The sequence below is a fragment of the Linderina pennispora genome, assembly GCF_002104995.1.
Source record: "Linderina pennispora strain ATCC 12442 chromosome Unknown DL89scaffold_2, whole genome shotgun sequence".
NCBI lineage: Eukaryota > Fungi > Kickxellomycota > Kickxellomycetes > Kickxellales > Kickxellaceae > Linderina > Linderina pennispora.
The window spans coordinates 1,603,015-1,626,870 of record NW_024468250.1 but is presented as its reverse complement, the minus strand read 5'-3'; the positions used below and the strand labels follow the sequence as shown (position 1 = coordinate 1,626,870).

At 53.6% G+C, this 23,856-nt stretch overlaps 13 protein-coding genes across 13 annotated transcripts; 7 read left to right on the top strand and 6 right to left on the bottom strand.

Annotated features, from left to right (window-relative positions):
- Window positions 1-69: 69 nt before the first annotated feature.
- Window positions 70-1,695, top strand: DL89DRAFT_265443 (uncharacterized protein). The gene is made up of 7 exons (XM_040886668.1): window positions 70-252; window positions 323-373; window positions 402-470; window positions 526-659; window positions 711-780; window positions 822-1,033; window positions 1,127-1,695. Exons 1-7 carry the CDS (start codon window positions 193-195, stop codon window positions 1,206-1,208), a joined length of 678 nt encoding a protein of 225 aa, XP_040746702.1. The 5' UTR covers window positions 70-192; the 3' UTR covers window positions 1,209-1,695.
- DL89DRAFT_91727 (uncharacterized protein) lies at window positions 1,162-1,997 on the top strand. The gene has a single exon (XM_040892254.1). The coding sequence runs from the start codon at window positions 1,270-1,272 to the stop codon at window positions 1,909-1,911; it is 642 nt and encodes a 213-aa protein (XP_040746701.1). The 5' UTR covers window positions 1,162-1,269; the 3' UTR covers window positions 1,912-1,997.
- A 10-nt stretch (window positions 1,998-2,007) lies between these two features.
- DL89DRAFT_265442 (uncharacterized protein) lies at window positions 2,008-3,349 on the top strand. The gene is made up of 5 exons (XM_040886667.1): window positions 2,008-2,369; window positions 2,395-2,604; window positions 2,671-2,759; window positions 2,786-3,168; window positions 3,198-3,349. The coding sequence occupies exons 1-5, from the start codon at window positions 2,245-2,247 to the stop codon at window positions 3,225-3,227; spliced, it is 837 nt and encodes a 278-aa protein (XP_040746700.1). The 5' UTR covers window positions 2,008-2,244; the 3' UTR covers window positions 3,228-3,349.
- A 643-nt stretch (window positions 3,350-3,992) lies between these two features.
- On the top strand, window positions 3,993-5,299 carry DL89DRAFT_265441 (uncharacterized protein). The gene is given in 4 exon segments (XM_040886666.1): window positions 3,993-4,657; window positions 4,677-4,722; window positions 4,745-4,789; window positions 4,824-5,299. The coding sequence occupies 4 exon segments, from the start codon at window positions 4,191-4,193 to the stop codon at window positions 5,058-5,060; spliced, it is 795 nt and encodes a 264-aa protein (XP_040746699.1). The 5' UTR covers window positions 3,993-4,190; the 3' UTR covers window positions 5,061-5,299.
- A 1,626-nt stretch (window positions 5,300-6,925) lies between these two features.
- Window positions 6,926-7,789, top strand: DL89DRAFT_220592 (uncharacterized protein; the record flags this gene model as incomplete). Its single annotated transcript, XM_040884463.1, has 2 exons — window positions 6,926-7,371; window positions 7,435-7,789. Coding segments are annotated over 2 exons (801 nt in total), but the record flags the coding sequence as incomplete, so codon positions are not given.
- A 1,890-nt stretch (window positions 7,790-9,679) lies between these two features.
- DL89DRAFT_265439 (uncharacterized protein) lies at window positions 9,680-11,206 on the top strand. The gene has a single exon (XM_040886665.1). The coding sequence runs from the start codon at window positions 9,749-9,751 to the stop codon at window positions 11,117-11,119; it is 1,371 nt and encodes a 456-aa protein (XP_040746697.1). The 5' UTR covers window positions 9,680-9,748; the 3' UTR covers window positions 11,120-11,206.
- A 651-nt stretch (window positions 11,207-11,857) lies between these two features.
- DL89DRAFT_265438 (uncharacterized protein) lies at window positions 11,858-13,141 on the bottom strand. The gene has a single exon (XM_040886664.1). It carries the CDS (start codon window positions 13,132-13,134, stop codon window positions 11,950-11,952), a length of 1,185 nt encoding a protein of 394 aa, XP_040746696.1. The 5' UTR covers window positions 13,135-13,141; the 3' UTR covers window positions 11,858-11,949.
- Window positions 13,142-14,276: 1,135 nt separating this feature from the next.
- On the bottom strand, window positions 14,277-15,323 carry DL89DRAFT_214305 (uncharacterized protein; the record flags this gene model as incomplete). The annotated part of the gene is made up of 1 exon (XM_040884264.1): window positions 14,277-15,323. A coding segment is annotated over one exon (1,047 nt), but the record flags the coding sequence as incomplete, so codon positions are not given.
- A 347-nt stretch (window positions 15,324-15,670) lies between these two features.
- On the bottom strand, window positions 15,671-16,290 carry DL89DRAFT_91657 (endoribonuclease L-PSP). The gene has a single exon (XM_040892253.1). It carries the CDS (start codon window positions 16,183-16,185, stop codon window positions 15,775-15,777), a length of 411 nt encoding a protein of 136 aa, XP_040746694.1. The 5' UTR covers window positions 16,186-16,290; the 3' UTR covers window positions 15,671-15,774.
- Window positions 16,291-16,395: 105 nt separating this feature from the next.
- On the bottom strand, window positions 16,396-17,103 carry DL89DRAFT_274145 (Isopentenyldiphosphate isomerase; the record flags this gene model as incomplete). Its single annotated transcript, XM_040889148.1, has 1 exon — window positions 16,396-17,103. One exon carries the CDS (start codon window positions 17,101-17,103, stop codon window positions 16,396-16,398), a length of 708 nt encoding a protein of 235 aa, XP_040746693.1.
- Window positions 17,104-17,406: 303 nt separating this feature from the next.
- Window positions 17,407-19,029, bottom strand: DL89DRAFT_274144 (PLP-dependent transferase; the record flags this gene model as incomplete). The annotated part of the gene is made up of 4 exons (XM_040889147.1): window positions 17,407-18,221; window positions 18,302-18,416; window positions 18,575-18,846; window positions 18,948-19,029. 4 exons carry the CDS (start codon window positions 19,027-19,029, stop codon window positions 17,407-17,409), a joined length of 1,284 nt encoding a protein of 427 aa, XP_040746692.1.
- A 775-nt stretch (window positions 19,030-19,804) lies between these two features.
- On the top strand, window positions 19,805-21,111 carry DL89DRAFT_265435 (mannose-6-phosphate isomerase). Its single transcript, XM_040886663.1, has one exon. The coding sequence runs from the start codon at window positions 19,842-19,844 to the stop codon at window positions 21,057-21,059; it is 1,218 nt and encodes a 405-aa protein (XP_040746691.1). The 5' UTR covers window positions 19,805-19,841; the 3' UTR covers window positions 21,060-21,111.
- On the bottom strand, window positions 21,075-23,045 carry DL89DRAFT_91634 (uncharacterized protein). Its single transcript, XM_040892252.1, has one exon. It carries the CDS (start codon window positions 22,770-22,772, stop codon window positions 21,090-21,092), a length of 1,683 nt encoding a protein of 560 aa, XP_040746690.1. The 5' UTR covers window positions 22,773-23,045; the 3' UTR covers window positions 21,075-21,089.
- Between the last annotated feature and the right edge of the window lie 811 nt (window positions 23,046-23,856).

The following is a 23,856-nucleotide window of genomic DNA, read 5'->3' as shown; positions in this document are numbered from 1 at the left end:
AGGCGCTTTGCAGCTTCTGCTAGTTCCTCTCCTCCTCGCTTCTACCTTTTTCGTCTTCCAGCTCTTTTTCATACTCTTTTGGTACCTCACCGCCCTACCAGCATACCCATTGATGCCTTTTGCACGCAACCCAAGGCGGATACAGTCCTGATAGCCCCCGCCTATCGCCTAGAAATATAAAAAAAACACTGAATGGCCCAAGACCCTCACAGCTTTAATCAATTCGATGAGCGTCTCAGCACTCTGCGCGCGGTCCTGTATCCGATCGACCTGGGCATCGCCCTGGACAACATTTATTTTGGCTGTTCTACTCGGCTGGAAGCAGCGCCAGCTACGCAACCTGACGGTGTTCCGCGTAATCGTCGCCATGCAGGTCGTCGGCATTCTGAAGAGTCCTCGAGGAGCTTTTGTTCCAGTACATCGAGGTATCGACCAACACAGGGTGCCGGATTCTGACCACCCTGGCGCTGGTTCTGGCGAATCGCCCCGCTGTTTCTGTCGTGCTTCTGTACTGTGTATTTCCAGCTGGTGTTTATCTACGTAATGCCCAAGTCAGCGCGGTGGATCCGCATCTCGATGGTCATTGTATGCGCAGCTCTGTCGGTCGTGCCTGAGTGCTTTCCGCTGTTCATTCCGCCCAGCGCCATTGGCATCCAGTCGTACTGCTAACTACCGCGAGGCTGCCGTCGACCAGGCTGTTTGTGTTCAAGTGGTTCACTTCCTACGTCTGGGATTCTGCTGGCGACCATAGTCGGTATAGTCAGCATGGCAATAACCCTGGTGACGAATAGCAAGGCGGTCCAACGACGTTATCGTCCGAGGCCGGACTGTCGGACTCGACACTGTACATGGAACAGCGACGGCACCGGACCAGCGTGCTGGTCGTCCGCACATTGAAGTCGGTCGTGTGGTTTCCGGTCATCCCGATTGTGGCCCTGGGGTTCACGACTGCGTACTCGATTGTGCAGTACAAGACCGGGAGAAGGACCCACTCCATGGAATGTTGCCGACCAGGTATTGCAGTTCTTGGCAGGTCCCGTTTATGGCCATGACCTTTTATGCGAGTCCGCCGGTGAGGCGCGCGTTTAGCGAGTGGCGGGACGGCGGAGACAAGTTTGGCCGACAGAGCGGCGGTGCCGCTGGAGTTGGTGTCTGGGGAGATGGAGAGCCGGCTGTCGCGCATGGAGCTGCACACCTTTGTTCGTTGATAGATTATCGTTTTCATGTAAATTATGTAATTTTCGGTGGTTTGTTTATCGAGTGACTGGCATGTGCCGCTTGTGCGCCTGCCCGCCACTCACTCTACACAGGCTCTGCCCATGCACATCACCTACATTGTGCATGCCTGGCGTGTACAATGCTCGACCCGGTAATAGCGCGACATCCTCCTATATTCTGTCGTTCTCTGGCCCAAGCTTGGTAGCAGCACGCAAAATTTGCGGTTCCTTTTATTTTGCTGCAGCAAGCACGCCAGCCCAGGTCCAATGCCCCTCCTTTTCTGCTTCACCCGGAGCCGTCGATCTGCAATCACAAATGGACAATCGGATGCACCGCATATTGGTGTGCTTCATATGTGCGGAGCTGCGATTCGCCAGCGCTCCACCGTGGATGTGCCTGAAAAAACCTAGTGTTTACGTATTTGCCCAGGCAAATCCTCCATCTGCACGGTTGCTTTGGGGTGAGAAACGGATCCCAAGCGCACTGCTGACTGGACGACTTGTCCGGGTCTCAGCATTTGCGAGGGGCAGCGGCCAAACTCTTATGCATGTGACGGGAATAGTGATAACGCGGCCTGCCATATTGGGGCATTCCTGGCTATGGACAACTGAAAGGGGGGGGAGCAAATCCTCTAATTATAGTAGCCTCTCGCTTGACTGTGGCCAAGCGCTAGTTCTGAGAACGCCTGCCTAACGCAGGCTAGTATGTCCATGTGTACCGGGGGGAGAAATGGCGAGCCAGGGAGTGGCCACGGCTCCCCAAAAATACCCCGCTGCCTAGAAACAAGAGAAAAAAAAATCAGGTTGCCAGGGAGACAAGTGGAACTCGGCAGTGGATCCCAGGGCATCAGCAGAAAAAATTTCCATGGTGCCATTTCGGTTTTCCATGCATACATGGTTGTCATCATATCGGCCCTCTTTCCATGAAACCAAGCGCTCGTGGTGGCATGCTGCATCTCTTCCTGGCTCCCCTGTACTCCCTTTCATCTTTTCAATAGCCTATTTAATTTTCGTGCTTGTGACAACCATGATATTCGAGCAAGGAAAGTTTGAGGTCATAATGTACTCAATAGACATGGTTGTGTCACTATCCACATTCTGTGTTGGCCTGTGGCTTTCACGCCGCCGCTCATACCTGCTCAAGATGCCCGTGTTTCAAGCTGTGCTGGTGCTCCAGGCGAATCATGATAGTTCGTAGCACCATTGAAATCACTGCGTCCACCACCAGCCCAACAACCGAGGCCGGGTGCCGCGTGCTTCCTGTTCATCAGCCTCTGCTTTGCAATGCTGCCGGCCTACCTGTGTCTAACTTCTGCCTGATATACCTCCAGATCTCGCTGCTGCACCGGCGGCTGGCGACCCGCAGATGGCCAAAAATTCCTTGCTGGTGCTGATGTGTGTGGTCCCGGCCGTGGTGCCCGAGGTATTTATCCTGATTATCCCAACCAAGCAGGCAGGCCTTGAATCGTTCTGCGCCTATCGACACAGTACCGAACGCGCGCCTGTATGCGTTCAAATGGTTTGTGTTCAACATCTGGGTTCGTCCTGGCAGGCACCATCGGCTTCAGTCAGCATGCTGGTCTCGGTAATACACATCCACAGGTCGTCGTCCGGACTCAGAGACCACACAACCGAGTCGTCGTCCAACCCGAGCTCCGGAACCAGACGCCAAGCGCGGCTGACGAACCGGATACTTCTCTCAGTCGTCTGGTTCCCGCTGGTGCCAATTGTCTCGATGTACTTTAATATCATCCACAACACCCTGCGGTATGTGTACCAGCGCGAGTTTCCGGGCGTCGACAGGGCGGACACAGTGCTCCAGTTCCTGCAGGCGCTGTTTGTGGCATTGGCGTTTTTCGTCAGTCCGCCTGTGCGCAGGGCGCTGGAGGAGCTGACCCACCGTGAGGAGAATCCGGAGCGGTCCGGATATCTGCAAATGCCCATTGACCAGGTGTCGGCTGAAGTCGGAACAAAATTCAGACCTCGCTGTCGTCGGTACGCTACGACTGAACACGCAAACAGTCTGTGACTACTGTAATTCATACCCTCCCTTACCAAACCTCCTGCTAGATCGTCTTCCCTCGTCTTCTATTCGTCGTATGTGCATCGTAAAATTGCTTAGTCTAATGAAGTTTTTGTGCTCGGCTTATTTGCATGTTTGTCGTGTGTTTGTACAAACAAAAACCGCTTGCAGGTTACCTTCTGCAGCAGCACCTCCGACACCCCGTAAAATATGCTGTCAGGCGAACAGATGGAATCTGCTGGGTGCTAACAAATACCCGCCAGGCTGGTCCCCGAAACACAATGGCGGGCAGCAAACCCCAACCTTGGCACAGCTGCTGATTCGCTTTGGCCTCTCAAACAATCGCTGTTGCCCGCCGCACCCCCTCTTGCAGCTGGCCATTTATGTAGCGCACACAACGGTCACACCGCGTCCGTGCCTCCGTTCCTATTGCCGAAACGGGCTCAGCGCTGTTTCCGCCCAGAAACGCAGTGTACCCATCGCACCAGCGGTCTGCCCCTATCGTTTTATCTGCTGTGCATCCTGCAGGATATTGTTCACTCCCAGAGCGACAGCTGCTCCAAATTCTCCAAACACTGTCGTGTGGGGAAAGATAAAAATTTTCGCTGTTTAGCCTTTGCGGACATGGCTCACATGCAACAGTTCACAAGGCCAGTTGTGTTTCCGGCATGAGGTTCTCGAACGCTCCTGGAGTACCACCCCCGCCCCCCTTGACCTTCCTGTGGGAACGGCTTCATGCATCCCCTTTCTCCTTTTAAACTTCACTTCCACCTACTTTTTGATACAGCCCCAATTCGTATTTCCAGTTATATCCAGCAAAGATGGCACCATGAAGGGTCTTCGAACAGGGAACGTTTGAGGTCATACTGTACTCCATAGACATCCTGGTATCGCTGACAACACTATGCTTTGCGATAGCATTCGTAGTTCGGCGGCCAAAGCTGCTCAAAATGGTCATATTCCAGGCTGTGGCAGCACTCCAGGTGCTGATGATTCTGCGCAGTACCATAGAGATAATCGCCTCGTCGGCAAACCTCACCCACGAGTTTTCTTGCCGCATCGTGGTGTTTCTAACCCTGGTCCTGGCGATTCTGCCTGCGTATCTGTGCAACTTTTGCCTAATATACCTGCAGATGACCCTGCTGTATCGCGTGTCGGCGCGCAAGCGGTGGCCAAAAGTGGTGCTGGCAGTGGCCTGTGTAGTACCAGCTGTGATACCCGAAAGCTTCGTTTTATTTATTCCTACAGAAACCGCTGGACTTCAGTCGTACTGCGAATATGATGGGATCCCGCAGCGACGCGAGTACGTGTTCAAATGGCTCGTGTGCAACATATGGATAGTTCTCGCTGGCATTATCGCCATGGTCAGCATGCTGATAACCATCGTCCACATTAGCCGCACCGTCGTCGAGAGCCCGTAAACCGTCGGTGGACAGTAAGATGGCAGATCTGAACGCCGAAATCGCACACAAAAACTCCATTGTCAACCGCACCTTGATATCAGTTGTCTGGTTTCCCAATCACGCCAATCGTATCGCTGTACTTTAACGTAATCTACAACACCGGTCCGCTATGTTAGACAGGAGGACAATATACATATGGACCGCACCGACAGTGTTCTCCAGTTCCTCCAGGCATGGTGGGTCGCTTTGGCGTTCTACGCTAGCCCGCCAGTCCGCCGCTCAATCAGGAGTGTGTTCGGCAAGGGCAGGAGCAGAAGAAGCGACCTTGAGGTGGACGGCAATGTGTTCATGGAATGCAGCAGTGCAGTGGGACACAAGCGCATAAGGGTCGGTTCCGCCGACAGCGACATGGTCTGACTTTCTTTCCCCCATCACTATACAAACGCACAGGCATGGACTTTCAGCTCTTCACCAAGAGCGTGTAGCATATTTTTGCATTTATAGAAATACACACCCTTACAAGTATCGCATTACAAATACACCCAGCTCGCATTCGCATAAACTGTGGTCACCGGCCTGGAGCCCCCCTGGAGGCAAACCAAAAAAATACCTTGGTGCAAGAAATGGACCGATCATCAGTATCCCTGGCGTCGATAGGCTATTGACGGGGGGCGATGGGGTAAAGCATAGGTGGGGGGAGATCCAGTGTAATGCAAAGTGCCTACAGGATGGCCTAATGCGGAAAAGGGGTGGAAGGAAGGTCCGTTTTTGGCCATCGGCTCTTGGCAGTGCCTTTTCCCTCAGCTTGCTTCAGCTTCGCCTCTTTTTCCTCCTCATGTCTTATTTGAATCAACAGTATGCGATGCAGCGAATATTCTCACAGGGGCTGCTCGAGATAGTCCTGTTCTCGATAGACATGCTCCTGTCGTTTTTCACGCTGTGCATTGCGGTCCTGATCTCGAAGCAGCAGCCAAAGATGCTCAAGATGCCCGTGTTTCAGACGCTTTTGGTGCTCCAGGCCGTGATGGTGTTCCGATGCGTGGTTGAGGTCACGGTATCGTCAGTCACGCTGAAGCACGAGCCGGAATGCCGAGTCACTATATTTCTGAGTCTGTCCCTCGGGCTGCTCCCTGCCTACCTGTGCGATTTTTGTCTGGTGTACATCCAGATGACGCTAATCTACAAGGTGGCGACATGGAGGAGGTGGCCAGTCGCTGTCTTGGCCACGGTTTGTGTGCTGCCGGCCGTTGTCCCACCCGCCTTTGTCCTGTTCTTGTCGCCAAGCACCGCAGGGGTACGTTCGTTTTGCGAATACGGCGATGTGCCTAACTACCGACTGTTTGTGTTCAAATGGCTGGTTGTGAATATATGGATCTTGCTGGCAGGGATCATTGGCATCGTCAGCATCTCTATGACAATTATCCATATCTATCGTACGTCGGCGCTGGCCAGGGAGTTTAAGGTAGAGAGGATGGACTTGACGATGCCCACGGATGTTGTGCAGAGAGTCACTCTCGTAAACCGGACTCTGATATCGGTGGTCTGGTTCCCCGTCACACCAATCCTGGCGCTGTATTTCACAGTTCTCAACAGCACTATCCGATACACTGGTCAGCAGAACTATCGTAGCCTCGATGTTATCGACACAGTGCTTCAGTTCCTACAGGCTTGGGGAATATCGCTGGCGTTTTTTACCAACCCACCGGTCCGGCGGTACATCGAGGAATTATTGAGTAGGCAGCACAAACACAGTTCTGAGGTGCGCTCGCCTGCCTATATGAGAATCTTCGCTTCAGGAATCCCCGACCCTGTCCAGCAAAACCCGGTAATCAGGATTGCTCCACAGGCAAGCGATTCCTTTGTCTAAACCAGGACAATCACATATTTGCGGGTCCCCCAATTCGGATTGGAGACCGATCCGCGATATTTACTACACGATACATGGCCCTGGACCGGCTTTTATTTTTAGATTCTAGCTCTGTACCTATACACAACCACCTTTTGTATACAATCATCAAGATAATTTCACTTATTCTGTATCGCCTCATACACAGCACAAAAGATGATGCCCGCTGACTTTGCCTACAATATGCCCCGGCCACGAGGACGGCCGCCGCTGGCCGATCGGCAGCGCAACCGCCTGACTTTGAAGCTCTCCGGGCGCTAGCCGTGGTGCCGATCCACGCCCAGAACTCGAAGAGAATGAGATCCAGCTCGAGGAGCAGTTTGTCCTGCGTGTTTTACCTGAAATAGCCGCGGAGTTCGGCAAGTGTGTCAACGACCGGTCAATCAGCGAGCGGCTAGAGATCACGTTCCGAGATGAGCGCAACGCCATCGTTAAATTTGAAGGCAAGCAGTACTCTGCAACACTGGTGGACTTGCCGACTATCACAGAGTCCTACCGCACCGTAGACAAGAAACAGCTGCTCAAGACAGCAGACATCTGCCAGATGCTGGTTATCGAAAAGGAAGTAGCGGACAGCGAGATCCCACAGCTGCCACGCGCCCGTGGGCTGGATACAGTCCATCCCGATGGTCTGGCACCACCGCTAACCAACGTCCGAAAGCAGAGGTTCCGTAAGCGCATGCCAAGCACCAAGGTTGACGCGATCGAGCGCGAGGTGCTGCGATTGCTAGAGGAGGATGCCCAGGCCATGTCAATCAAGTTCGAGATCTATGACGAGCAAGGCGAGGACGGTCGCGCAGGCACGCCCAGCGTCGACATCATGTCACCAGTGACGATTGATGATCTGAACACGCCTATGGTTGCCGATGATGATGCTGCCAGCAGCGTTGCAAACGACGACATGGAATTTGATGAGAATCTAGCAGCCGAGCTAGCACAAGGTTTGGAGGAGCTCGATGACGACGATGAAGATGACGACGATGACGACGAGAGCGAGGAGGAAGACCAGCCGAACAATGAGCGCGCAATGCAAATGAAGCTGCTGGGTGAGGAAATTGCCGAACTTGAGCGCACGATCAAAAAGAAGGGTGCAGATCTGGATTCGGCGCCCAACCCGATTATCCGGAGACGGTTCGAGGACATTATCCAGCGACTGCACCAGGAGATGGATGCAAAGAAGGTGCAACTCGAAGCATACAGCAAAGAAGCTGAAGAAAACGAAGAGGATAGCAAGGACTAGCGAGCAGGTACCAATAATACGGTAGCGTCAATGTGTTAATTTTAAAAATAAGGTTTTTCCATGACACATGTCGTATCTAGAGGTGTCCCCTGGTGCTTGCAACCACTGCCACCATGCACAAGTAGAGAGGTCCAGATCAGCCAACGCCACACCTTCTGTCGCTCATGTTCCAGCTGCTGTGTGCGACACTGTCTCTGCCCGTGCTCTTGCTGCAAATAGTGTCTATGCTCTTGCTGATAGTGCGCTGCCTGTCGCATCCAGCGGCATCTATACCGTTTTTGGCACTCTAGTCCCTGTAATATGCGTCTGTTTTGCTGCTGCTGTAGATTCTGGAACCGTTCCGCATTCATCTGGTGCTGCGTATGCGCTGTCTGCTGGCAGTTCTGAAGGCAAGCCAGGAGCTCTTTATATCATTCGGATTGCGAGTCAGATGGCACATGAGGATCTCTCACGGGCTTCTCACCAAGTTCGCTCAAAACATCACCGGAAGCATTGTGTGTGCTAACCCCATCAAGGTCGACTACTTCAGTCCTTGCCCGATGCTACCCACTGTCTTGCAGCTGCTCCATCTGTCTCGTTTGACGGAACAGTTGATAAAGCAGCTTTCTCTCCCTTTCAATGCTGCGGTCTCGCTTATCCCATCTTGCAATATGTGTACTGTCCATGAGAAAGGTTGCAATGTATCAACATTGAAATTCTCAATTGCCATGACGTCAGACCAATATTTATATGCGTTTCACAGCCCAGTGTCAACCTGTGATGGAAGGAGCTACACGCATTTTCAGATAATCTGTGAATGGCAGCAACTCAGCTGGTATTGCGATCGCAAATCCAAGATATTCTGGCCGACCACCGGTGTCCACCTTGGCTCTATGGCTATGAACTTGGTGGATGATTCGACGGAATAATATGTGGGCTCTGACCGCCGGTGTGGTAACGATGGCTTTTTAGGATCAAGAACTCGATCCAAGACCCATTGTTCATCATAGTATTTATGTGTGACCTGATGTGTTTGATCCTCAAGATCCGATTGCTGTGAGCTACATAGTTTTTCCTTTCAACCAGTACCTTTCCCTTATTTTATCATTTCCTTTTCTTTGACTTTTCATACATCAATATACCCTTGCCTCTGTCGCTTTTGATTATACGAAACCCACACAATTCGCACGCCTTTGGACTGATGCATCACCGCACAAATACTCTTTCAAACTCAACGAAAATACACACCTACATATCAGGCATTTTCAGTCCTCGTTCCTTTTTGCCTTGCTACTCCTCACGGCCCTCTATTTCCCACCATCTGCTCTAGACCTACAACACCATCGACATCCCAATACAACTTGAAAGCTGCGACCCGGGGTAAGAGCCTAATAGATGCCTCTGAGAGTAAACTTGAATGGCGCTGAGATCAGTAAACGTGACAGATCATAGATGATTATGCGCATCTCATCTAGATCGAATCAGCTCGCAAGCAATGGTTGCACCCCCTCCTCAATCCTCGACATAAATCGCCGGTATTGATAGCGCAAACGCCCGGCACAATAATACCCGCTGAAAAGAAGCAGCTACACGTTGATTTGTAAGCACATGTGCATGCTGCTTGAAAAACTGGCACGGACCACTCACCCTTGCACTCCTGAACCCAGCTATGATTTTTTATTTACACCTTGGCTGGGTCTGTGCAAATCAATCACATGGGCAGAGGGATGTACCAACAAGAGAGTAGGACTAAGGCATTTGTCAGATCGGCCATTTTTTTCTCAGCCTCAAGAACAGTAATGGCCAAAGACGACGTCAGACTAGAGACGGAGCAAGGGTTGCCTACTGACTGCGAGTGCATATAAATAGGACCCAGGTGACACAGCAGCAGAAATGAGCATCACTATCAACTTTTGAATCACCTAACCCTTTTCTCATAACCACCACTAAGCAGCACTTCTTTTCAACACCTAGTATCCAATGGCTCCTACTACCAAGCATGACGACTCTGACTACTCGGTCATCGAGGAGACCGGCATGAAGCTGGGCAAGGCGCCGCGTGCTCTACGTGTGGCAGATATCGGTGACAGCACTCTGCGCGAGGCAGAGCGTCTGTGTGCCCGCGACTACCTCGAGCACCACATTTTCTTCAACCACATGCAGTTCCACAACCACAACATCCACCATCTGCTGGCATCCCTGTCTCTGGGTGCATCCCAGGAGCGCCTGCAAGACATCTACGACAAGAACGTCCCGATGCAGCGTCCCTTGCCTGATCCTGTCGCCGGTGTCGTAATCACCAAGGACAACTGGCACGAGTACATCGGCAAGGAGGAATACTACACTAATTTTGTAGCGTTCTTCCGCCGAGAGATCGACGCAGAGGGCGGTGACTGGAAGCCTGTGCTAGTGCGCTACATGTTTGATGACAAGATCTATGCTCTTGTGTTCAGCGGCCTTCTGCACCCGCTGATCCAGATCGGCTATGGAGTCGAGTTTGACAGCGCTGCTATTCTTGCAACGGGTCTGGCAATGGCCTGTGTGCATAAGCTCCTCTTTGGGGTTGAGCTAACTGCTGAAACTGTCGGGAAGACCACAGACACACTCACTCTTATGGAGGTGATGGATAACATCCGAAACGACAAGCGCATCCAGGACATTCCGTATGAGACCTCCTTGGAGAAGGATAGCCCTATCAGCGATCAGGTCGCGCTCGAATACCTGCAGCAGTGGAAAGTTTACCCGACTGAATACTGTGTTGCGCTCAAGTTCCGTGTGCTGCAGAGCATCACTGCACTCATTTACGGCGCAACCACTAAGCCCGGGTACAAGAACCAGTACGAGTTTACATTGATGCATCTCCTGACATCCTCGTACTTTGTGCCAATGATCCTCGACCTGCTCACCCTTGAGCAGAAGATCAGGGTTCTGCGCACGTATGCCTTTGTTGTACTGCGCTACTTCACCCTCAGGCATTGTCCGCGGTTCTATCATGCCAGTGAACTTGCAACCGACGATGTCTCGTTCGCCGCCGACGCAGAGTACAGCGACAATGAGCAGTGGAAGGCGGTGTTTGAGAAGGCGGTGCAGAATGATGACCTGCACGTAGCCAAGGTTGTACGTGCGCTTCTGCGCGGTAGCATTCTCAACCACAACGCGCCGGAGGTCCCAGCCAACTACGAACAGCCGCAGAAGATCAACTGGCTGCTGTTGGCACAGCGCACCGTCGACACTATCGACATGAGCTCGTTTAAGGACTCTGAAGAGCAGTACAAGGCCGGCAAGCGCTGGTGGTCGCGCGGTAAGATCGGGTTCGACCAGTACTGGGATCAGAATGGCGAGGCCCTTTGATTAATGTCTGTATTTTCCATAGGGTTGTTTCAACCATGTCACTATCTTTATCTTCACCTTACCTAAAATAAGATTTTATACTCCAAAAGAGTGTCTAAACTGTCCGCTAGAACATATTTAATTGGCTAAAAAAACTTTTAAACCTCGAAGCGAGTTTGGGCGACTTGCTCTGTAAACTCCTTTTGATCTTGTGTGGCATCTGACCTCATCAGTGAAACCAGGGCGACAAGCTGTTATTGTAGCGGTCACAGGTCTCCACTAGATATCTCCATTGGTTCAGTACAAGAGCTGCTCTCATTGTTGGTCAGCCTGATGCCAAGGATTTCGTCAACCGGAAGAACAAGTCAGAACTGTCGAACGCAGATTTCGGTGATGTAATTAGATATCATATTTATGATTATCTATTACATAATGGCGATATCGAGCTACATGGTGTACGCGAAATGAATCAGGTAGCGACATATGTTGACACCGAGCTGATGACAGCATACAAGAACAACATTGTGTTGCACTATGGTACTTGCCTACAGCGGATTCTGGCCAAATTGATTGATATTCGCAGCCGCAAAAACACACTGCACAGTACAATGGGCAATGTGTCCAAGGCTGAGTTCAATAATGCATGTCAAGTGCGTATTTATACACCTGCACAGAAGCTCCACCAGGCAGTTGCATCTAGGCACCCTGATCGCCATTGCACCAACAACCATCCGACACGTTCAAATGACCGGTTCGCCGTGATGCTCTTATCGACGTGTCAACCCATGCTGACTAGCAGCCGAGCTCGCATCGCGAGCAGAGTAATTCTAGAATGCCATTTATTTGTTTTCTTAGTAGACGAAATCGGCAAAGCGTCTCCAAAACTTGTTACTGCGGATGCTCTCAAGCACTGCTGGCGTATCAGTAATTGAGACATACACGTCTCTGCTTGGAGGGCGAGCAGGCAGGATGCTGACTATGTCAGTGAATCGAGTGGGGCGACTAGTAACAAAATCTGCAGCTCCGTGTCCAAAATCTATATCGTAGAGCCCAAATCGAGACTGGTTCGAAATAGTTGTACGTAGCCCGTACTTAGGCACCATGATAGCTGGACACATGAATAGGCCTGGATGCTGTTTGGTCATATCGAAATAGGCTCTTATCTGCGGGGCCTGTACGCGGTCGACGGCATGTCTGATACTAACTGCAACCTTGACCAGTGTTTCGAACGTTGTTGCCTGGATGATCATCTTGATTGGATTTGTCGTCATAGGTATATACTGGACATTTCCAATAAAGTTCATGTCAGATATGCCGAGGCGGTGGCGGCAATCGCATGCAATGGCAACATAATGTAGATGAGCTCTGTCGCTAGGCTTGGTTAGTGAGCTAAGAGGCTCAGCCATATTGGCAAATTGCGCCTGGGACACTGTCTTGGCGATCAATGCGCTCAGGACATCGTTAATTGAAACTCGGGTACCATCCACTGTGCACTTCTGCATGCGATCCCGCAGGTATTCAAGCCTGTCGTGGCCGATCCGATAGAAGCACCCTTGGCGGTCAACAGTTGGCGTACTGGCGTGAATTGTCTTGTTACGCTCTACGGGAGAGAGTGATGCCATGGATATTGCTTCTGGCGAAGGAGTCATAGTAATAACCCGGAGGAGATTATCGACTTCAGCCCGCGCATCAGCAGAGCCACCGACAAGAACTTCACGATCAAAGCATACAGATATCTCAGGTGCAGGCACTCCGGTCAGCAAAGCCCTCGTTTCGCTGGCCCAATGATTTATGAAACTGTAGAACCCGGTGGCGTCGGTGACACCATGACTGCCACTGATGAATATGGCCACGCCAGATGACTCCAGAAATCTGACGATGTGGACATGCAGCATCTTTATCTGGCCAGTTTCTTGGTCAGGAAGTGCGGTCATGCTGGTAGTCATCAGTCCAGCTGGCCAGGTGCGTGGGCTGTAGCTCGAGGATTTGATGTCCGAAAAGAGGATATCCGAGGTTGACTCGAGGTAGTTTGGCATGTTCAGGTCGTCCTTGTCAATGGCAATTGCGAGCCCTCCGTCCGCGCGCTGTCTGAAGTATCCGAGATATATCGGGAACTTTTCCAATGCCTTGTAGAAAGCCTCTCTGAGCACGCTGCTATTCAGGAAGTCGGCGTCACTGGTAGTGTTTTCATAGAACAGGATAAGATCAGTATTGATGGTAGAGATGCTCGCATCAGTGTAGGCCAGGCGAATAACCTGTGAAGCGATAGAACTCATGAAATGTGCCATTATAGCGCAATGTAGGGTGGGGATGGGGATGAGGATGAAGGAGGAAAAACAGAAAATAGGTCTCTAACAGGCTGGAAACAGGTGCATATTAGACATCTGCCTCTAACATGATTACAGTGGCGTATGAGCTTCCAAACGATGCAATTTCCTAATCTTAGGGAACAACTGCTGACAGACCAAAAGGGTGTACGTGGCTGAGATTTTGAGGGAGGCAACTGTGGGATAGGTCGACAAGCCCTGGGTCCAGGTTCCATATTTAGTGCCAGGTACGCAAGGCAACGTGGTGTGGATACATACCTACAACGATATCAAACTCCAGAGGGCCTCACCCTCACTGAAGGCCCTATGGTTTTATTAGGTGAGGCTTGTTGGCTCCGGAGTGCGGATACACTCCTACACCACAATAGCCCAAACCAAACAAACGGATATCTCGGGTCAAGGACGCCAGCCGGTCTCCTTTTCCCCTCAACTAAATTTTATAGCACTCTTTTATGATGTTCGTAAACATGTATCGGTTCCAAGTCAATCGGTTTGATGAAGTTGAATGAGCTGTTCTGGTGGCAGTACCTCCCACTTTACATCGCTTGTGATATGCCAATAAACACTGTCATCTGTTCTTACAGATTCCTGTTAGTACTGCTGACGACAAGTCCCACAGGAGGCAGCTGCTTGATAGCTAACACGAGTATGCACAAGCAATATTTCCATGATCCTTCTATCCATCACAATCCCAGGTAGCAATTTGAACCAGCTGTCTGATCTCCACCTGGCATGCAGATAGTATAGTTTATTTGAATGCTAGGAGTAAATGAACAAGGGATGGTTTAGTGAGAAAGCAGTGTATCACCTCAAATCTCAATCATTGTTGGAGACCGGTCGACCTTTATCGATGGAAGCTCCAAGAACGCATCGCACCCGTATCCGTCCAGCGAAATGACGTTGAGCGATCCGCCAAAGAATTCTGCGTATATTTTAGTCATCGGCAGTCCAAATCCAAGTCCAGCGATCGAGCTCTGGCCCGCGGCCACATTGCGCATGGTGACGTCGTCCTGGCTGCCATCGACGCTTGAGTGCTTGACAGTGGTGAACGAGTACTCGAACACTTTGCTCTGGATTTCATGCGGGATGCCGCCACCAAAGTCACGGATCCGGATGGCCACGCGGCTGCTGCCCTTGGATATTGTAATCTGCACCGGCGGAATCTCGCCGCCCTTGGAGTTCTGCACAGTCGAGCGGAATGCGTTCTTGAGCAGCTCCACTAACATATACTCGAGATGCGAGGGGATGTAGCGGAACGTCAAATTCGTCTGTCCGTCGATGGTGAATGTGGGTGCCTCGCCGTACGCCATGTCGCACATGGCTTGAACTCCCTGGGCGCACAGACGCACCATATGTGCGAGCTTCATTCGGTTATCGACGATGCCCTGGAACCGGCCATGGTCGGTCTCCTCATCGTAGGTGCCCTTGGCAGTGGCCCGGAACTGGTGATATAGCGCCAGGTGCTGGCTAGTCAGCAGTCTCAAGCCGATGCGCATTTTGATCAGCTCGTCAAGGAACGCACACCGGTCGGGTGTGCTAATGTACCGCCTGCTTTCATAGAACCCCCTGGCAACTGCGGGCATGATATCGCGGAGGGACTCGGACTGGCGCGCTAGCATCTGGATAAACTCGCGCTGGTCCGACAGCGACTCGACCATGGGGAAGTGCTTCGAGTCGTTAAAGTTCTTGTAGTATATCTGGTAAATCGAGTTCAGATGCGGGTTCACGCCAACAATGTATGGCAGGCGCTGGAACAGCTTTAGGCGTTTTGCGTACCGCACCGGCCGCTCGCGACACAGGTACTGTGCGTTTTCGATCAGGGACTCGCGGGTCAACGGCGGCTGGCAGATCTGCAGCAAGCGGCTCAGAGTAATCGGCTGCAAGCCCACCGAGGCGTACTGGTCGACCTCCTCCGAGTAGAACGAGGGCTCGGATGTGCTGTCGGCGGATGCGTCGCCATGGTGGTGCAGGATTGCGGCCGACTGCCGTGCTATGGCTGCGGCTGCAGCAACTGTGTCGCGTGGAAACGCCGGCATGCCTGTGCCTAGTGTTGTGATCGATTGGGCGCAGGAGCTGGTGCTAAAGGCACGGCGTACCATGCTGTGCACCCTGAGGCGGGCGCTGGTGGCAAGTACACTCATGGGTATTCTGTTGTGTTTGTAAAGACGGTGCGGAAAAATCAGACAAAGAGTGTGTGAAAAAAAATTGCAGAGCAGAGAAGAGCAGCAGCGAAAATGGGCCAGAACGCAACGACTGTTCGGAGAAATATGCACCTCAGCGACAATTCCCACCCGACTTTTCCACGGATCAGTCACATGACTGGGTGCCTAGCAAGATGTAAATAGACGGCTAGGATGCTGCGGAGAAGGCTTTGCGGACAGCGTCGACCTCAATCTCGATGCGCATGTCGTCATCAATCAGCCCCTTCACCTCCACCATGGTCATCACGGGCTTGACGTCTTTGAAGTATCTGTTCATGACCTCGCTGACTGCCTCCCAGTCTTGCTTGATGTCGACGACATACATGCGCACGCGGACGACCTCGTCCATGGTGCAGCCGACCTTGAGGAGCTTGGACTTGATGATTTCCATAGTTTGTGCGGTCTGTGCCTCGACGCCGGCGGGGATGGGGGAGCCGTCGGAGCCAGCAGTAGTGCCAGCAACATAGACGAAGGGGCCGGTGGCGAGCACGCGCGAGTAGCCGATGGGGTCTTCGTAGGGTCCGCCAGAGCCGACCTTTGTGCGTTCAGACAGATCCATTTGCAAGAAGAAATAAGGTGTTGAGGGTGAAGAGAAGAGCGTGGGGGACTGGTCTGCTGCGGTCCCAGATGGGCCAAGGACCAAAAGTCATTCACATGGTGTGAGTCACGGAGTAGGGGAAGGCAGGCTAATCCTGGGAGTGGATGGTGATTACCTGGCATAGATGATCTGCCGTATATTAGGGTGATATAGGAGCTAGTGTAAATGGTCTTACAAGCGGTGGATGGTCTCCTCGTCGACCAGGGCATCGAGGTTGTCGATGCTGGCCCACCACTTGTACAGGAACGTTTCGTCGATGAGCTTGAACCACGGCGTCAGCAGCACACCCTTCTCCTCGGCGGTCGCAATAATCTCCTTCATCTCGTCCATGCTCACGTATTTGTAGCTCTTGACCTCATTCGGGTTGATATCCAGGTCGACATCGGCCTTGATAAACAGAATATAGTCAATCTCGTGCTCGCCCCACATGCCGTCCGACGGCGCCATGTAGTGGATGCGGGTGAGGTACTTGAACTTGTCCAGGGGCACCTGCTCGGGCTTGATGCCCAGCTCGTGCTCCAGCTTGCGCTGCGCCGCGCGCCGCACGCCCAGCTGGCCCTCCTCGACGACCTCGGAGGGAATGGCCAGCGGGTGCGAGCAGCACGTGTTGGTGAAGTGGTCTGGGAACGTGATCTTCTCCGACGCGCGCTGCTGCAGGAGCAGGCGGTTCTGCGAGTCAAACAGGAACACAGAGAAGGCACGGTGCAGCATGCCCTTGTTGATGTTGCCCATCAGATGCGACGTTTTCTTGGACTCGGCGCCAATTGCATTGTCGTCGTTGTCGAGCATGATGCACATTTCGCCCATGAGGCGCACTTGCTCCTCATCGTAGTTCGAAAGGTCCAGCCCCTGCTTGGCGGATTCGGTGTTGGTCATCATTTTTGCTAGGCGGGAGAGTACGGCAATAAGAAATGACAGATGGAGAAGAAAGAATATCAAGGAGGAGAGGGGGTTTTTTCATCGCAGCTTAATCCGTTTCTTTTCCTCCAAAGATGGAATTTCAGCTGGGACTGCTGCCAAGCACACACTCTTCCGAGCGCCTTTTTGCGCCTCATGCGTGGCCAAGTATTAGAATCGCCACAGAATTGATATATTTAATTACTTGATCCAAAGCACGGACCTGCCTGTTGCATGATGGATGATGTCAGCGGGGGCGCCTTGGCTCTGAGCAGCTGGTGCAATTTACTGGATTGTGCGGACAACCGTGTCGATGGCCTTGGCGACGTAGTCGATGTTCTTTGTGTTGAGGCCAGCAACCGAGATGCGGCCATCGTCGGTCATGTACAGGTGGTACTGCTCGCGCAGCGCCTGGACCTGGGTCTTGGACAGACCGGTGAACGAGAACATGCCAATCTGCTCCGAGACGTGGTTCCAGCTGCCCGGGGTGCCAAGGGCAACGAGCTTGTCGCGCAGGGCATCGCGCATGGTCTTGATGCGCGACGACATGTCAGCCATCGACTGCAGCCACTCGTTGTACAGCTCGGGGTCCTGCAGCACAGTGCCGGCGACCTTGGCGCCAAAGCCCGCCGCAGTCGAAATCGTGGCCCGTGACAGCCGGTTGAGCTGCGAGCTGACAGCCGGGATCTGGTCGGCCGCCTTGGTGACGATGTGCAGGGCGCCAGTGCGCTCGCCATACAGGCCCATGTTCTTGGCGAACGACTCGGCGACAAGCAGCTCGAACCCGCGGCTCACAAACAGGCGGATGGCGTAGGCGTCGCGGTCGAGGTCACCCGTGGCGAAGCCCTGGTACGCGCAGTCGAAGAAGGGGAAGTGGCCGCGCTCGGCCATGATGTCGGCGATCTTCTGCCACTGCTCCTCAGTCGGGTCGATGCCAGTCGGGTTGTGGGCGCAGGCATGCAGCACAATAATCTGATTGGGCGGTGCGTTGCGCAGGTCCTCGAGCATGCCGTCGATGTCCAGGCTCAGCGTCTTGTAGTTGCAGTACCGGTACTCGCGCACCTCGTGGCCGGCTGTCTGGAAGATGCTACGGTGATTTCCTACCAATCACAACAGACGGTGATCAGTCTTGACATCCGCTGCACATCCATGCATACGTTGCAAATTAAACGATACCTACCCCAGGTGGGCTTGGAGATGTAAACTGCGGCGTCCTTGGGCTGCTTGAAGTTGCTCAAAAACACCGCGCCAACCATGTTGGCTCCGGTGCCCGAGATTGTCTGAATCGTGTAGACCTACAACAATAATAGTCCGGCATTCGGAGCCCGCCGAGAAGGGGGGATGTTTTGTTTTTCAAAACGAGGATGGACCCGAGTTAGCAGCACATCTGCATGTGATGGACAGCGAGGAGCCTTTCTCAGGGGGTGGCTCACGGTCCGATCCGGGTACTTACGCGCTTCTCGTTGATGGCTGGGCTGTCCTTGCCAAAGATAAGGGTCTGGGCGCCGCTGGTCAGTGCGGGCCAGCCTCCGACGGGCAGGTACTCGTGGTTGGACTCGGGGTTGTTGAGCAGACGCTGCTCGGCCTTGTGCACAACCGGCAGAACCCACGGCTTGCCGTTGTCGTCGCGATAGGCACCCACGCCCAGGTCGACCTTTTGCGGGTTCGAGTCGGCCTTGGACAGGACCGAGAGCTTGAGAATGCCGTCGGGCGGTGCCTGGGGAACTTGAGAAAAGAAGGCTACGAATTCACAAGAATAGGGCGCTTGGGCAATTAGCAGAGAAAGCCTACGAATTCAGAAGGTGCCGAGTTTTCCGTGCACTTACACATAGTAGAATTGGCGTTTGGCGAGTTGGTTGTGGAAGAGAGATGGCTCAGGACGTTGTTTAACCGCTGGGTGGCACTCATGGTTGGGTTGGAATCAGGCTGCTGCCAATGCTGCTGCTGAGTGTGCTGACGGGCCGTTAATGGGGGGTGAGGCTTGGAGATAAAAAATTGCCGCCGGGATAGGGGCAGTAGCAATAAAGCACGCTAGCGTGACAACAGGTGGTGTAAAGCGACGGGGGAAGTGGATAATTTGCGGTGCTGCAGTCCGAGTACAGCAGGGGCTGCGACGCCGTGTCACATTTATAGCTCGGCCATGCATTTCAGCTGCCATCCCGGTTTTTCTCCCCCGGGTCAACCTCTTTCACAAGACCTGTTTTCTAGCCGCCGCCGGAAATTTTTTCTCAGCAGTTCGAGCGTGTGGCGAGTGTGATATCGGCGGCTGCCATGTGAAACTCTGCCCGATCTCCGTTCGTAATCACCGCCGAGGCTTTTCGATCAGTCCAAGAAGCCCTGGTTTCGATGGTCTCGGCCAAGCGCAGCCCGTGGTCCGAGCTCACATCGCCCCGCTGCTTTTACACCCAATGGCCACCGTCCGGCTATGCCAGAGATCTCATCGGCTCTTTGGGAAAAACGAATTTCCTTGCCAAATTTCCTTTTCTGCTGTTGCACGCGAGTCTGATGCTCTGGCCAGAGGGATGTTGTGTTGTTTCGGTCCCTGGCGTGACCGCACAGGCGCTCAACCCCTAGCGCCCGCGGACAAGCAACATATTTGGCCTGTACTGTGGGACCAGGGGGAGGTCGATGATGAATTGGATGTTGAAGAACTGAGAATGGAGCTTTTCCGTTCTCTTCAGCTTTCTTTTTTTTCTCCGAAATTGCATCTGTTTACTAAGATGTCGGTCATTCGTCTTACTTGCAACGCCAACAACTACGCCTGGGGCAAGCACGGCAGCTCTAGCAAGGCAGCCCAGTTCGCCGCGACCAACCCGAACGTCGCCATCGACGAGAACCAGACCTACTCTGAGCTCTGGATGGGCACGCATCCGAACGGCCCCTCGACAGTCTTTGGCACCACCACCCTGCTCTCGTCGGTCGTGGACGCTGACCCCGCCAGGGCTCTGAGCGCGGCAGTGGTCTCCAAGTTTGGCCCCCAGCTGCCGTACCTGTTCAAGGTGCTGTCGATCGAAAAGGCGCTGTCGATTCAGGCCCACCCCGACAAGAAGCTGGCGGAGAAGCTGCACACCGAGCGCCCGCACGTCTACAAGGACCCGAACCACAAGCCAGAAATGTCGATAGCGCTGACCGAGTTCATCGCCATGAGCGGATTCCGCCCGCTCGAGGAGATCTCGCAGAACATCGACGAGTACCCCGAGTTCAAGGCCCTGGTTGCCACCTCCGCCGCTGCGTTCCAGCAGTCAGCAAAGGACGGCTCTACCCAGGACAAGAAGCAGCAGCTCAAGGTCCTGTTTGCCGAGTTAATGAACTCCAATCCTGAGGCCGTCAAGGAGCACCTGGATGCGCTGCTGAAGCGTGTGTCCAAGTCTGCCGATCCTATGGATCTGTCATTGCCGGCCCTTGTCCACCGTCTGAACGCAGAGTATCCGGGCGACGTGGGTGTGTTCTGTGTATTTATGCTAAACGTTCTTCATCTGCATGCCGGCGATGCCTTTTATATGGGCCCGAACGACCCACACGCGTATATTTACGGCGACTGTATCGAGTGCATGGCGACATCGGACAATGTCGTGCGCGCTGGCCTCACACCCAAGCTCAGGGACGTGCCGGTTCTGGTGGATATGCTGACATACGACTTTGGCACCCCCGAGGGCAAGCTGCTGAAGGCGCCCAGGATTATGCAGCACTCGACCATCTACGACCCGCCTATCGATGAGTTCTCGGTGCTCCGCACCCAGCTCAGCAGGGGCGAGTCGGAGAGCGTCAAGCTGAGCGGCCCGCAGGTCCTCATCGCCACCGAGGGCAGCGGCAAGCTGGTGGCCGACAAGGAGTACGAGCTGAAGCCCGGCTTCGTGTACTACATTTTCCCGAACACGCAGTTCGCCATCTCCGCCGATGGCTCACTGGTCACATATACGGCTGTCTGCCAGGCATAGCTTTTTTTAATTAAGTAATCGACCTTTTTCCTAGATATGGAGATTTGACTGCACCGAGTCGACCAGCTGCTGGTGCTGTTGGTGCGACGGCGGCTGCCGCGGGTTGTACCCGTGGTGGTTCTGCGAGTGCTGCCTCCCGTGCCTCTGCTCACCGCCCGTGTGCTGCGGCGTAATCCCGTTCTGCATGCCGCTAGTAGCTTCGGCTTCCTTGCCGTTGCGCGTTGGAATTGACGGCTGCTCGGGCAAATGCGGATACACGGGCTGCGGCGACGACGGCATCTGAACCGGCGACACGTAGCCGGGAGATCCATAGCCCGTAGGCGATGCATATCCCGTGGGTGATCCAAAGTTGAGCGGCGAGACGTATCCCGGAGATGCGTATCCTTGGAATGCTGGCTGGTAGATGCCCGAGAACGACTGCTGTGGGGAATTAACAAATGGCGTTGGCGACGGCGACAGCTGGCGCTGCACATCGAGTGCTGAGGCGCTGGCAGACACATTGGCCGACTGGCCAGCAGACTGGTACATAACCATGCCTGGGGTCCACATCACCGGCGACGTTGCGCCAGACCGCAGCAGCAGGCTGGTGGTTTCGCTGTTTATCTGCTTCTTCAGCTGCTTTTGGCCGTCAGAGTCGGCAATTCGCGGCATCAGCGGACCAGGGGTGTTTGGGAGCCGCTGGCCCTTGAGCCGCTCGATGACACGCAGCGCAGTCTCGCGGTCCGCCATGCGCGCAAACCCGGCCCCGCGTGGAATGTTCGAGTTCGAGTCGCGCAGGATTTTGGCCGATATGACAGTGTCTGGCTTGATCAGCTCCTTCAGCCCTTCCTCATCCATGGTTACCGGCAGGTTGGAGATATACACATTGCCGGACTTTTTATCCTGCAGCCTTTTCAGCTTGGTCTTCAGCGAGTCCCTGGCCGGCGATGCCTGGTACCCGCGCGCATTGAGCCCCTCGATGGCCCGGTTCGCCATTTCTACCGTCTTGTAGAGGATGAACCCGTAGCCCTTGCATTTGCCTGTGGAGGCGTCGATGATGGACTTGTGTGTCTCGATTTCGCCATACCTGGCTGACATCTCTTCTAGTGCCTCGTCGCTACAGTCCTCGGGCAGGCTGCGCACATATACGTTGCGCGGGTTGTGCAGATCATCCCCCTGGCTGGTGACGTGCTGGTATAGCATCGTCGGTGACATGCTCAGGGTCGGTGGACTGGCCACAAACTGCGGCGACCCGAACTGCTGTGCCCCCGAGTCACGTGTGTTCATGGGAATCGGGGTGATGAAATGGCCCGGGGCCAGAGTCGGGCTTGCGGTTGCAGCCAATGTTGCCATGGGCGGCGGCGATCCAACTGGAGACCCACCGTGGCCCGTGTAGTAGTAGCCGGGCGTACTGTGGATTATCTGGGCATTGACTAGTGCCATGTTGCCCAGGGGGCTGACCGTAGGCGACGCCTGCAGGCTACTGACATACCCAAGCGGCGAAGCCGTTGGTGAGCCTATGGGTGAGGTAGGCTGGTATCCGTAATAGAGCTGCTGCTGCGGTGGTTGCTGGGCGACCGAGAACCGCCGCTGCTGGTGGTTAGGGTGCTGGTATCTATGGGCCGAGTCCTGGGCACTCGAGGCTGCCGACGTGGCCTGCTGTTGCTGCTGCTGCTGCGGCGGCGGCGGCGGCTGTTGCTGTTGCTGCTGTTGGTCGTTCCCTACCGAGGGCATAATAAGAGATGTATAAGTGAATATAAGTGAATAATGTAGTAAGAGGAAATGGTTCTGGCAGCGTTCGCTTTGGAAAAAAAGAAGAGACGCAATGAGAACTCGGCCAGGCGTACTCCCTCTCCGCTGTCCACGCTGGACGTCTAAAACTCTAGACACCCGTATTGAAAGGCATGAGCAGGAGCGGCAACGAAGAAAAAAAAACCTGCTGCTTCACATCCCAAGACATTGTTCGAGAGTGCCAACCCTCCCCAAAAATAGTGTCCCTTTTGCGCTCTTTCACTCGTCCTTGAAGGTGCTGGTGGTAAAAAGGCTCACAGTTTGCGAACAAGTGAGCGATCTTTCACCCTTTTTTCCTCGTCGATTTTCAACATGTCTAGCCCTTGTTCATAGAGTGCAGTTGCCTGTCAAAAGAGAAAAGGGGAGGAGGGATATAGTACTGCTGGATTCGCAGTACAAGGAAATAGTGCTTTGCCTCTGCGTTCCGGTGCTTATCGGCGCTTCCGGTCTGCGGGTACCACTTACGTGTCATCATAATCTGGTGTAGGTTAGAGATATACGATACAGAAAATAAAAGAGACGTGAAAAATTAAGTGTAGGAAAAAAGGAAAAAATGAGCCTGTTCGCAGATTAAGAAAAGCAAGGGAGAAGAAGGAATAGGCGTCCATTTCAGACATCGATTGTCGCTTGCCTTTCGGGCTCCTCCCCTCCTTTCCCGCCCTTGGTAATCGCAGACTTTTTTTGTCTGGGCGGTGCATTGGCACCCCCAGTCCAGCTCAAAAACTCTATTCGCGTCTGGCAGAGAATCTCTGGCACATTCCTCGCCAGTCTGTCCTTTGCCAATGGGCGGACGTAGAGGCAAGTGCACTGAGTCTATGGCGCAAACGGATCAGCATGCATGTGCCTGGCATTTTTAACGCGTTCCCAAACAAGTGTGACCTCGTGAGTTTCTGCATTCTCCGCTGGCCACGAGTCAGCGCTGCTGTTCGGTTTCTCTTGAGCAGCTTGCCATGGGCAGTCGGATAATTCGGTAGCAGCCAGTGTTCGCAGTGTCTTCATATTGCGGCAGGCTGCAACCGCCGACGCC